This window comes from Oryctolagus cuniculus, chromosome 5 (assembly GCF_964237555.1).
Source record: "Oryctolagus cuniculus chromosome 5, mOryCun1.1, whole genome shotgun sequence".
NCBI classification, from domain to species: Eukaryota; Metazoa; Chordata; class Mammalia; order Lagomorpha; family Leporidae; genus Oryctolagus; species Oryctolagus cuniculus.
This window is the reverse complement of record NC_091436.1, coordinates 14,761,110-14,774,643: the sequence shown is the minus strand read 5'-3', so window position 1 is coordinate 14,774,643 and position 13,534 is coordinate 14,761,110. Positions and strand designations below refer to the sequence as shown.

Genomic DNA, 13,534 nt, shown 5'->3' with positions numbered 1-13,534 from the left:
TAGGGTTGGTAGATGCTGAGATTCTAAGTAATCAGTAGTCTAAAGAATGTGTCTTTAAGATTGTGGGGAGTAACCCGGACTAGACTAAGTTACTGGAATTAAGACTTATTCTATGCATCTGCTCTCCCACAATATGGCGCTGAGAAGGGAGAAACAGCTTCTACACAGCTGCCTCCAGTTCAACCAATAAACTGTAGGACCTACTCCTGATTGGAGGAGAGCAGCGTACTCGGCGTGTGGGTAGCAGAGTTGGGATTGGTGGAAGAGGACTATAAAGGAGGAGAGAGACAACATGCACCAGGAACATCTATCCGAATAACACCTGTGCAGCCCCCGAGAGAGCCGGCCGGCGGTGTGCCGCTCCCCTGCGGAAGTGGGGAAAGTGGCTAGGGGGAACCGCCCTTCCACGGAGGTGGAAGGGTTGGTAGCCAACCCAGGAAGAACCAGCAGCAAACCCGGGGAGGGCCGAGCAGACGAAAGAACAGCACAGGGTCCTGTGTCGTTCCTCCACGAAGACGGGGAGCGACATAATGGTGCCGTGACTCGGATAGCAAACTTAGGAGGGAAGAAACGGGAAGAAGTGGGAAAATACTGGAGAGGGAGACTAGCAAAGAGCCTAGGGAAAAGCCGGACGGAAAAGGTGCCGGAAGAAGCTATTGAAAGCCTAGGCATAGACTCGGATACGGACTACGGGGGGAAGCTGGGAGAAATCTCTAAGGTCGAAAGCGAAAGTGAAAGCTAGAACAAACAGATTTGGATACGGACTGTGGGGAGAAGCCAGGAGAAATGAGAGGGGAATATTGTTGGAAGAAAACTTAGGGAAACATACCGGGTAGAGAAAAATGTTAGGGAAATTGAAGCTGCGGGGGCAGGCCGAGGTGGAAACGTAAGCTATGTTGGAATTCTTCAAGTCAGCCCGGGGAACAAAAGGAGAAAAGCTAAAACTAGAGGTGGACACGTAAGCCAGGTTGGAATCCGTCAGATTAGCCCGGGGAGCAAAAGACGGGAAGCCAAACCGTGAGGCGGAAGCGTGGGCTAGGTTGAATTCGCCAGGTTAGCCCGGGGAACTTGGATTGAATGCTAGTGGCGGAAACGTGAGCTGTGCTGTGTGACTCGTGGAAGCCGCCGCGTGCAGAGAGAGCACGGGGCGTGAATAAATAGGGAACGTGGGGCTAGTGCGAGGCCGTGGTGCGGGCGCGCGAAGCCGGGAAGCCGTGCAGATGAGAGAAGCGCGGGCTGAAGAGGCTCAGAGCCGGGAAGCCGCCGAGAAGCAGCCTCGGGGCGGGCGCCGGGAAGCCGCAGGGATAAGAGAAACAGAAGTTTAGAAGTAAAATGAGAGAAATAGGAATGCTGGTAGATAGAAGTAAAATAGGAGAGATAGGAATGCCCGGAGATAGAGAAATAGAGAAAAATAAGGCCTCCCCACAACATGGCAATGAGAGAGCTTGGATTCGGTCTGCCTGATTAGGGAGGTGGTGAGCACCTGCGGGCGGCTAGCAGCTTATGCGCTGCAGGTCACCGAAGACAGGCACAAATTAACATCAATAAGTCTCCCCACAATACGGCAATGAGAAGGCTTGGATTCGGTCTGCCTGATTGATAGGGCTTGTAAGCACCTGCAGGCAGTTCTAGCAGAGCAGAGCATGCGCTGCAGGGCACTGAACACAGGCACGCATCAGTGCCTAAAAACCTCCTCACAACATGGCGAAGAGAGGACCCAGATTCGGTTTGCCTGATTGGTAGGGCTTGTAAGCACCTGTGGGCAACTCCAGTAAGCAGAGCAGAGTGTTTGCCGCGGGGCACCGAAGACAGGCGCGTATCAACGCCAAAAAATAAAAAGAAAGGGGGATCTGTGGGGAGCAACCCGGACTAGACTAAGTTACTGGAATTAAGACTTATTCTATGCATCTGCTCTCCCACAATATGGCGCTGAGAAGGGAGAAACAGCTTCTACACAGCTGCCTCCAGTTCAACCAATAAACTGTAGGACCTACTCCTGATTGGAGGAGAGCAGCGTACTCGGCGTGTGGGTAGCAGAGTTGGGATTGGTGGAAGAGGACTATAAAGGAGGAGAGAGACAACATGCACCAGGAACATCTAAGGGGAACATCTATCTGAAGGAACACCTGTGCAGCCCCCGAGAGAGCCGGCCGGCGGGTGTGCCGCTCCCCCGCGGAAGTGGGGAAAGTGGCTAGGGGGAACCGCCCTTCCACGGAGGTGGAAGGGTCGGTAGCCAACCCGGGAAGAACCAGCAGCAAACCCGGGGAGGGCCGAGCAGACGAAAGAACAGCGCAGGGTCCTGTGTCGTTCCTCCACGAAGACGGGGAGCGACAAAGATGTCGAATTACAGTGGTTCTAGAAGTACAAAATGTATTACAATTACAGAAAAAAATTCTCCCAGTCGTGTTTCTCTGAATATCTTGTCACTGTGCTTGTAGGACATTAAAGAAAATATATAACATTTTGTGCATTGAACTGAAGGTTTCTCATTTTGGAGAGACAATGCTATTGGGGTACTCTGGAATACCAATGGCACTTTAACCTAGTGAATTATATAAACACTTAGCTATGCTCCGTTAGAAACGAAACGGCGTAGTTAGCGTCCCCGATTTACACAGCATTTAGAGATGTATAAATGAGACCGTCTTTCCACAGATCTCAGGGGAAGGAGTTGAGGCAGGATACGGCCCCAACCCAGTGCCAGATGAGGCACTGATGACCACGCTTAGCTCTCAGACTTCGTCAACGAGCAGTGCTCACAGTGGGAGCAAAGGGCCAGGCGATTTCTGTGTAATTTTTGCATTTCTATAAGTAGACAAAACATAATAGTTTAGCAGATAGAGAAAAGGAAAGAAGGAGGTGCTATGGGAAAAGAGAAGGAACTGGAAGAACCACAGTGTTCTCTTTAAAGCCCTCTGGAACCAGCCACTCAGAGCCGCAGGGCCTCCAGGCAACAGTGATCCATCTGACCAAATGCATCCAACTGTTGACTGACACATTTCTCAGGAGCAAATTAACTTTTTAAAAGTGAATATAGGGGCTGGCGCTGTGGCACAGCGGGTTGACGCCCTGGCCTGAAGTGCCAGCATCCCATATGGGCGCCAGTTCGAGACCGGCTGCTCCTCTTCCAATCCAGCTCTCTGCTATGACCTGGGAAAGCAGTGGAAGATGGCCCAAGTGCTTGGGCCCCTGCACCCACATGGGAGACCTGGAGGAAACTCTTGACTTCTGGCTTTGGATTGGCACAGCTCCGGCTGTTGCGGCCAATTGGGGAGTGAACCAGCGGATGGAAGAACTCTCTCTCTCTCTCTGCCTCTCCTCTCTCTCTCTTGTAACTCTTTCAAATAAATAAATAAAATCTTTTTAAAAAAAGTGAATATAAAAATGCTATTTGGTTTCTAGAAGTGTTCCTTTATTGATTAGGTACCTTCCGAACATGTGAGAAACAACTTGCAATTTCCATAACAGAAAATCTAGAATAAGTAAGATAGTTTCTGTTCACACCCATCCCCCCAAAATCTAAGTGATGATAAAGGCCTATTCTTTAGCTCTGTAAAATTCAATCATAAACAAGAAACATACTATGTTCTTTGTGCCTCTATATCAGAGTTTTTCAAACTAGTATACACCTAGAAAACAAAATAAAAGTGCAGATTCCAAAACTCCACACTCAGAAGTCCTGGGTAGGCCTCAAGAGTTTGCCTTTTAAACATAAGCTAGAGGAGACTCTCATGCAAGAGATCTGGGTTTGCACTTGGAAGAAACACGGCCCTCAGGTAAATCCTTCTTTTCCATTTTAGTTTAAGTCACAGCAAATTGCTTGAACAGGCTCCTTCAGGCTAGTTGTGAAAAGCAAGTGGACGACCACACAACTTTGCCAGAGAGAAATGATCAAAACACAGCGGGGAGACCTCACCTTCCAACAGGGAGCTGCTCAGAATGAAAGCTAAACTGTGCCCCCGGAGAATCTGTTACCCTGGCCACGTCCCACGCACTGCTCAGTTTGATCAGTGGTTCCTTTGGGGTTATTGTAGGTATGAGGAAGCCCACCTACAGGTTTTCCGGATTTTTACCTCTTTTGGTGATAGTATGGAAATGTAGTCTTCATATATCATCCTGGCCTTTTCTTCTATTACTTTTTTATCTTGCTCTTTCTTTAAGTCTTCACAGGCAAGCCAGAAGAGCAGGTTCTCCTCACTGTATTCTGTGCGGAGGAACTCTCTGAAGAGGTTTCTTCCTGCCGGGGCCTTCATCAGCTTGTCAAAATTCTGAGACCAGGACAAGACCTCATCTGCGGCGGGGTTTTGGCTGCAAAGAAACAATGAGCTCATTATCACCAGCAACTTGGACCTAAGAACACTAGGCCAGGCGAGTAGTGAGGAGTACCTAGAAATGCTACGCAGCTACTGCCATCTGGTGGTCAGGATTTGTCACCCAGTCTGGTCTGCTCTGATAAAATACCTGCTCAAACTGGGTTAGTTATTTCTGGATCTTGACAAAAATTCCTGTAGGCATAAGCCCTGTGTAAGAGAGACATGCGTTCAGCTAGCAGGGAGCTGTACACAATACGCACACGATCGTCATAAATTCCAGGTGAGGCTTGGAAGCACTCAAACTTTAACAATCCGTTGCAAATTGACAGAACCAGTCTGCAAGTTACTGTGAAGGACAAATTCAAGTTTTTCCTGGCCTCTGATATGGGTTTCAATTTCCCAGCCATACATTTACTTAATATTTTCATCTCTGGGAGCCATTTCTCATTTGTCACTGGACCTAAAAGGAACAATTCATTGTGTGTATTTATCACATATTTTCCTAAAAACTAAGAGTTTTTCTACAAAAAGTTATGAACTCTGAAAGTTATTATTGTTGGCAAGGCAGGGGGCTTTTACAATGAAACTGGGGATTTTTAAAACATCTGAATGCCGATTTTCGGGGACTGCTATACTGCAGAAACCAATGGAGATTACTCCATTTTCTTTCATTCAAAGAAGTGGAAGAGAGGAACTTGCAAATTCTTATGACAAAAAAGATTATGATCTTTCTTCCCCATTCATTGGTCTACTTAATAAAAATCTCCATCTAAAATGCATTGTTCAAAGAAGTTCTTAGACTCATCCTTACCTTTTGGACCAGGTATCTTTCATAGATTTGTTAGTATTCCATAATGTCTGGACTTTTTCAGTCACTTAACTTCTAATTTTAAAAAGCTGAAAAATTACTATGAAGCATCTTTAGAATTTTTATTTGTTGACAGAGAAAGATAAATTTAGTCAATGCTTTAGCCAAGTAACACAGCCAAGAGATACACTGATGAAAAGCAACTGCCATCACAAAATGAGATTCCCCACACTTAGTTTGCCTTCATTTCATCAGACTACTTTGAGGAGTACTGTAAAGCAAGAGAGGCTACTTAGGCACTCAGCACACAGCACAGAAGCACAAGATACAATCATGGTTTGCATGTGACACTCACCACTCTTCTAGGACCTGGATGCTTTCCATTTTTGTGGTATGTGTGGGTCTTCCTGCATTTTCTCCTCTTTCTTCATTCCTAACGGTGAGGCTGTAAGGTAGCATAACACTTTATTTTGTCAAGGGAAATTCAAGTCATTAAGGAAAAGAATAAAACTTTCAAGAAAGACATTTTACCGGAGATGTCATTTTCAACTCTGTAAGGATATTTAAAGGACAAACGAGCATTGTCATTTTTGCTAGGATTTATTTTATTTACTTGAAAGACAGAGTTAGAGAGACAGAGAGAGGTCTTCCATCCGCTGGTTCACTCTCCAAATGTTTACTCCTAACAACCAGAGCTGAGCTCATCTGAAGCCAGGAGCTTCTTCTTGGTCTCACACGCAGATGCAGGGATCCAAGGACTTGGACCATCTTCTATTGCTTTCGCAGGCCATAGCAGAGAGCTGGATCAGAAGAGGCGCAGCCAGAACTAGAACCTGCGCCCACATGGGATGCTGGTACTGCAGGCAGGAGCTTTAACCTGCTGTGCCACAGCACCAGCCCTGCATTATCATTTTTAAATGATAGGTAAGGCCATGTTGACTAAAGAAAATAGAATATTTTAAAATAATATAATAAAAGCAAATCAGAATCTCAAAAATGGAATCATTATAAATTCTGACCTCATCCTTACATAATCTGAATTACTTAAAAATCTCTGAGATACATGATTATATGTCTTAATTTTTGATATGTATCATTATTTTACTCTTTAAATGGAAAATCATTTTGACTCTGGGTTAGTTCCATTCAGTTTGTTTTCCATTTATCCTCCTCATTGATAGCTAAGAAGATCAAAGATATCAGAATCTGACACAGATCATCCTTCTCCACAGACCAGAATCACTGTCCCAGATTCTGTCCTTCCTCCAACCACTAAGGTTCTAGCTGCTGGGCTTGTACCTGACTTTGTCATTGGTTTTTCACCCCGTTAGTCAATCTCCAATGTCTTGAGAACTGGAGGTTCAGACTGGGAGAGAGCTGGATGGGAGCGTGTCTGACTGTGGGACACACGTCAAGAATTCTACAGGATTAGAGAACTTAGGACAATCTCACGGCTGTTAGCAATGTGGAAGAATAGGAATGGTCTGGTGCAGGTAAAATGAGGCTGAGCAGCACCTTAAGGTGCAATACTCAGGTTCTAGGCATGGAGCAGACACAATAAGGAAGTCATGGGGAAATACTAAGAAGGAAGGTGGAGAGGATGGCTCAGCAGCCTTGGAAAATGTGTGCTCTTGTAGGAAACTGACACCTCTGTCTAGAAGAAAATGACCTTCATGGCAGTTTGTCAGGCAGCACAAGAAGTTCAGAGAGTATTTCACTCTTCACTCTCTCTTTATTATTATTATTATTATTTTATTTTTTTGACAGGCAGAGTGGACAGTGAGAGAGAGAGACAGAGAGAAAGGTCTTCCTTTGCCGTTGGTTCACCCTCCAATGGCCGCTGTGGCCGGTGCACTGTGGTCAGCGCACTGCGCTGATCTGATGGCAGGAGCCAGGTGCTTCTCCTGGTCTCCCATGGGGTGCAGGGCCCAAGTACTTGGGCCCTCCTCCACTGCACTCCCGGGCCACAGCAGAGAGCTGGCCTGGAAGAGGGGCAACCGGGACAGAATCCAGCACCCCGACCAGGACTAGAACCTGGTGTGCCGGCACCACAAGGCGGAGAATTAGCCTAGTGAGCCGCAGCGCCGGCCTCACTCTTTCTTTTACTTACTCTTTTAGAGGCAGTGGAAACTGCTCTTTTTTAGTGGCTATTATGAGCCAGGTATCACTCACAAAGCACTCATGTTATTATCTCCATGTTATAGACGAACACAGTGAAGGGCAGAGCTGCCTGGTAGGCTGCTCCAAAACGGAACACTACATATGTGATATTGTTGGAGTTTGAACCCTACTCTGTTGACACACACTGTATTTTTATTGAATACCTACTACAGGCACTGAGGCAATATATCCTCTGTGTGAGTGCAAAAAGAGTCCCTGAATATGGGTATGAAAAGAAGATATTTACGGACAGAAGTGTCCAACAAGTAGTTAATCCTGTTGTATGGTAAGAGTAACAGAGATAATGTCTCACTCATTCATTCTCTCCTTTTCAGGTGCAAGGGTATGGATGGAGAGTGTGGCAAAGAGAAGAATTTAAGGAAGAGGAGCCTGACGTGCAGCTGAAAGGGAGACTAGATAGAAAAGTGCACTGGAGAATGTGGACTAATTGGACAAAAGAGAGCCCAACAGGAAGTGGGAAGGATATTTGAACCAGCAAAACAACACCAGAAAGAAGAAATTAATTTAACAACAAAATAAAGTAAGTTCTCCTGAAATCATTTCTAGGGGTCCTGGCAAGTTTACTGGTGTGGAACCACACACGAGAAGCCTCCGCTTCCTGATCCTGCTCCCTGCTAATGCCTGGGAAGGCAGCGGATAATGGCCCAAGGACTACGGACCCAACCAGCCACAGGAGAGGCCCGGATGGCGTTCCAGGCTCTGCTTCAGCTTGGCCTAACATGGCCATTGCAGCCATCTGGGAGAGCGAACAACTGGGTCTAAGATCTTTCTCTCTTTGTCTCTCCCTCTCTATCACTCTTCCTAATAAATATATACATAAATAAATAAGAAATAAGACAAAGGCCTCCAATGGGAGGTGGCCGGGCAGAAGGATTCGGAGCAGCAGTGCTGTTTAGGTTTCTACGTGTGAGTTCTGGGAATATGCTTGCAGTTCCATTGAGTCTATTAACTTGAGTCAGGTAAGTGTTTTAGAGGAGATTCATTAATTTCCCAAAGTATCTTTAAGTAGGACTGGTTCCCTGGAATTTGATGTCTTTCCCGTAATTCTGGGATAGTGCGTGGGAGGAATACATTACTGACAAGATATATGAACATACAAAATATGCTCTTATTTTTTGTAACTTCTATTTAATAAATATAAATTTCCAAAGTACAACTTTTGGATTATAGTGGCTTTTTCCAACCCCATAACCTCCCTCCCATCCGCAACCATCCCCTCTACCTCTCCCTCTCCCCTTCCATTCACATCAAGATTCATTTTCAATTATCTTTATATACAGAAGATCAATTTAGTATATACTAAGTAAAGATTTCAACAGTTTGCACCCACACAGGCACACAAAGTATAAAGTACTGCTTGAGTACTAGTTATACTATAATTCACATAGTACAACACATTAAGGACAGAGATCCTACATGGGGAGTAAGTGCACAGTGACTCCTGTTGTTGATTTAACAATTGACACTCTTATTTATGACGTCAGTAATCACTCGAGGCTCTTGTCATGAGCTGCCAAGGCTATGGAAGCCTCTTGAGTTTGTCAACTCTGATGTTATTTAGACAAGGCCATGGTCAAAGTGGAAGTTCTCTCCTCCCTTCAGAGAAAGGTACTTCCTTCTTTGATGGCCCGTTCTTTCCACTGGGATCTCACTCACAGAGATCTTTCATTTAGGGTTGTTTTTTTTTTTTTTTTTTTTTTTTTGCCACAGTGTCTTGGCTTTCCATGCCTGAAATACTCTCATGGAATATGTTCTTATTTAAATAGGCAATTAATACTCATTCTGCCAAGCATTATTGAACTTTCATGTGTGTTGTGTACATACATTTCAAAGAACTTAAAGACTTGTAAAATATCATAATATCCCAGAGTGTCGATCTCTGATTCCCATACAGTGTCCCACACAAAATAGGGCACATCCTTCATACAACATCTCTGAAAAGTTTGTTCTCCATTATGCCTTTGCTGTGGAGTGAAAAATCTGGAATCCACACAGATGAGTCACAACTTTCTTAACACGAATTCTGGCTTTCCTGTCTGTCTCTGTGATATTTACAAACATCCCAAATGCTACCATATTAGAGTGATCATGATGAAGGACTAAACTGTGTTTGTATCTGCCATTCGCACAGATGCTAAAACACGGACACAGAGTTGGTCTTAGAGCTATGCATGACAGTCATTCACTAAACTCTAACTATTCACTGTTTGTACCATCTCTTACTAAGTACTAATTGAGACATAATCTTGCCTTATAGAAAGACACTGAATTTTAGCCTGATCAAGTTGTCCTTTTAATAAACTTTCCTTTAAGTACTAATCTTAGAAAATGGATTTCAAGGTTTCAATCATCAAACATCACTGAGAAATGCCATTTTAAGATGAAGAGAAATGGAGAAAAGAAACAAAGAATTGATACTGGACTGTGTGCCTACCCTGATCTGAATCTCTGTTTCCTTTTTCAGTCATTCTAGGCCTATGTAATATAATTTCTTGGAAGGTAATAAATTACTGGAGATATTTGTTTTTTTTTTTAAGATTTTATTTATTTATTTGATAGGTAGAGTTACAGACAGAGGGAGAGACAGAGAGAAAGGTCTTCCTTCCATTGGTTCACCCCCAAAATGGCCACAACAGCTGGAGCTGTGCCGATTCGAAGGCAGGAGCCAGGTGCTTCTTCCAGGTCTCCCATGCGGATGCAGGAGCCCAAGGACTTGGGCCATCCTCCACTGCCTCCCAGGCCACAACAGAGAGCTGGATTGGAAGAGGAGCGGCCGGGACTAGAACTGGCGCTGCAGGCAGAGGATTAACCTACTGCACCATGGCGCCGGCCCCAAGGCGATATTTGTTTATTTTTTTTAAAGATTTATTTTATTTGAAAGGCAGAGTTACAGAGAAGCAGAGAGAGAGAGAAAGAGAGAGAGAGAGAGAGAGAATGTTTTCCATCCACTAGATACTCCCCAGATGGCCGCAACGGCCAGTGCTGGTCCGAAGCCAGGAGCCAGAAGCGTCTTCTGGGTCTCTCACACAGGTGCAGGGGCCCAAAGACTAGGGCTATCTTCCACTGCTTTTCCCACTATAGTAGAGTGCTGGATAGGAAGTGGAGCAGCTGGGACTTGAACCGGTGACCATACAGGATGCTGATGTTGCAGGTGGCAACTTTACCCACCACGCCACAGCACCGGCCCCATGGAAATATTTGTTCTAGATCAACACATACATGCCCTATGTGCTTGAAAAATCTCTAAAACACCAAATTTAGTTGTGTGGGGTCACACAAAAACATGCCATTTTTCATTTTTATGTGTGTAACATTTTAAACTAACATTTCTACTTTTAAAACAATTAAAGCCAAAAAGAGAACAAAACATATATACAATGTTCACTGCAGAAATCCAATCAAAGCTTAAGTACTCGATGAAAGTACAATGCTGACAACTAGTCTAAATAAAATAAATAAGCATTTAAAATCACATTAGAGATTTTCTAGAATGACGACTTTGAGAAGAGAGGAGATACAGATGGTATATGTCAGAAAATAAGGAAATATGCTTTCCCTGCATGTAGGTGGATTGTTTGCTTACAAGGGAGGTGGACAGTGAGGCGGCAAAAACACTGCCTGATGCCAGGGGGGAGTTTATCTACTGATTTGTCAACACGGTTGCAAGGTCTATTCTGGAAGACAGCCCACTACTGTCAAAGAAATGATCGAGGCGGGAGCCGCGACTCACTAGGCTAATCCTCTGCCTTGTGGCGCCGGCACACCAGGTTCTAATCCCGGTTGGGACGCCGGATTCTGTCCCGGTTGCCCCTCTTCCAGGCCAGCTCTCTGCTGTGGCCAGGGAGTGTAGTGGAGGATGGCCTAAGTGCTTGGGCCCTGCACCCCATGGGAGACCAGGAGAAGCACCTGGCTCCTGCCTTCGGATCAGCGTGGTGCGCCGGCTGCGGCGGCCATTGGAGGGTGAACCAATGGCAAAAGGAAGACCTTTCTCTCTGTCTCTCTCACTGTCCACTCTGCCTGTAAAAAAAAAAAAAAAAAAAAAAAAAAGAAATGATCAATTCTTAGGAAGAGCCTTTCAAATGGTTGCAAATAAGATGGATTATTTGCAGTAACCATGGTAACTCTGGGATAGAGGCTGATCCCCAAACCACACATAATTACACAAAAATTCAACTGAGGAATCAATAGTACGCTTACATTTAGTGCAGTGTGACATCGAGGATCTAAGAAAGTGCCACTGACATTGGTAAAGGCCAACAGTGCTCGGCATTTTAATATTCTCACGTTGTGATATCAACCTTTTTATCTAATAGCTTCTACCTCAAATTTCCCTGTGCAAAAATGAAATCAACATCCTTCAGGTTCTGAAAAGGAACTGGTAGATTTTTCTTCACCATTTTACTTTCACCACTCAAAATATCACAGTAAAACGCTGCAGCTTTCTTCAGGAATTAACAACCCTTTCCCCAGAGGTATCAAACGCCTGGTTTCTGCAATGCTGCCTGGGTTAGGAATAAGATGAGCGAGACAAAGGCTCTGCTATGGAGGAGCTCAGACAGGTAAGCACACATCACGCGCAGTGTGATAAGAACTAAGATAGGGGCGCTGGCACACCAGGTTCTAGTCCTGGTCAGGGCACCGGATTCTGTCCCGGTTGCCCCTCTTCCAGGCTAGCTCTCTGCTGTGGCCAGGGAGTGCAGTGGAGGAGGGCCCAAGTGCTTGGGCCCTGCACCCCATGGGAGACCAGGAGAAGCACCTGGCTCCTGGCTTTGGATCAGAGTGGTGCGCCGGCTGCAGTGCGCCGGCCGCGGCGGCCATTGGCGGGTGAACCAACGGCAAAGGAAGACCTTTATCTCTGTCTCTCTCTCTCACTGTCCACTCTGCCTGTCAAAAAAGAAGAAAAAAAAAAAGAACTAAGAGAGGATTATGCCTGTGGTGTTTCTTACACACCCGTGTGGGTTCTGAACTTTGCCTGTGAGCGCTGAGAAAGGCTTCAGAGAGGAAGTAATGATCACAGTGGGTTGAGAACGAGCTGGTGATTGCCAGATGGAGACCTGAACAAAAGGGACTGCACTCAGAGGTCCAATACTGCCGTGCGCAGCCTGGGAGTTATCACACGTCGTGATACACGCACAGAGCAGAATGGACGGGCCTGGTATTTCAGGAGCAGGCAACGAGAAAAGGCAGGGAAGTGCATGTTAGCTAATGGGCCCAGGGAACACTGAGGTGGATCTAAATGTGGAAACGCCTCCCGGAGGACTGGGGCCTTCTGCACCTTCCTTTGCTCACTCTTGGTGGGGATGACGGGGTAACCTACTTCTCAAGACTGTGAAACAAGGAATAAAAATTAGAACAAAAAGGCAAATTGTTACAGCCACTTAGATGTGAAGAGCAAATGAAAGCATACTAAAAATGGCAACTCCGGGCCGGAGCTGTGGCTCAGTTGGTTAATCCTCCGCCTGCAGGCCATCATCCCATGTGGACACCGGGTTCTAGTCCCAGTTGCTCCTCTTCCACTCCAGCTCTCCGCTGTGTCCCCGGAGGGCAGTGGAGGATGGCCCAGGTGCTTGGGTCCCTGCCCCCCATGGGAGACCAGGAAGAAGCACCTGGCTCCTGGCTTCGGATCGGCGCAGTGTCAGCTGTAGCAGCCATTTGGGGAATGAACCAGCAGAGGGAGGGCCTTTCTCTGTCTGCCTCTCTCACTGTCTGTAACTGTTAGATAAAAAAAAAAAAAAAAAAAAAAAAAATGGCAACTCCAAATTTAACATAGAGCTTTCTTTTCAACCTGTAAAAATGGAGACTTGTACTCTGAAGTTACTATAAAACATTTCCTCGCACAATACCTTACTACTGCTTTCTCACGGAAGCCTTGCATGGTAAGCAGTGGGCTTTGTTATTAATCCTTATTTTATTTACAAGGAAGCAGTCATCAAGGCTGTTACAGGACACCCACAACTACTACCTATCAGGAGGAAGACTGTCCCTCTGCTGGCTTCTGGTCTCATGCTCACGTTTGCTACGCAATGCTGCTACTCTGTATACAAGAGTTGACTCCGGTATTTTACCTGTTTAGTTTTATTTACCAAAACTGATTGTTCTTGGGCTGGCATTGTGGCATCACCAGTTAAGCTGCCACCTGTGATGCCGGTATCCCATATAGGCACCAGTTCGATGCCCATCTGCTCTTCTTCTGACCCAGCTGCCTGCTAACGTGCCTGGGAAAGCAGCAGAA

At 45.7% G+C, this 13,534-nt stretch overlaps 1 protein-coding gene across 5 annotated transcripts in view; it reads right to left on the bottom strand.

The window, feature by feature from the left end:
• RGS17 (regulator of G protein signaling 17) overlaps positions 1-13,534 on the bottom strand; it is a 138,557-nt gene that overhangs the window by 20,577 nt on the left and 104,446 nt on the right. For all 5 annotated transcript variants that reach the window (XM_070074600.1, XM_051854220.2, XM_051854221.2 and 2 more), the window contains exons 3-4: positions 5,477-5,566; positions 4,074-4,308 (exon numbers count right to left, since the gene is read on the bottom strand). In XM_070074600.1, coding sequence (XP_069930701.1) covers positions 4,074-4,308; positions 5,477-5,566 — 325 coding nt within the window. The remainder of the gene's footprint in view (positions 1-4,073; positions 4,309-5,476; positions 5,567-13,534) is intronic.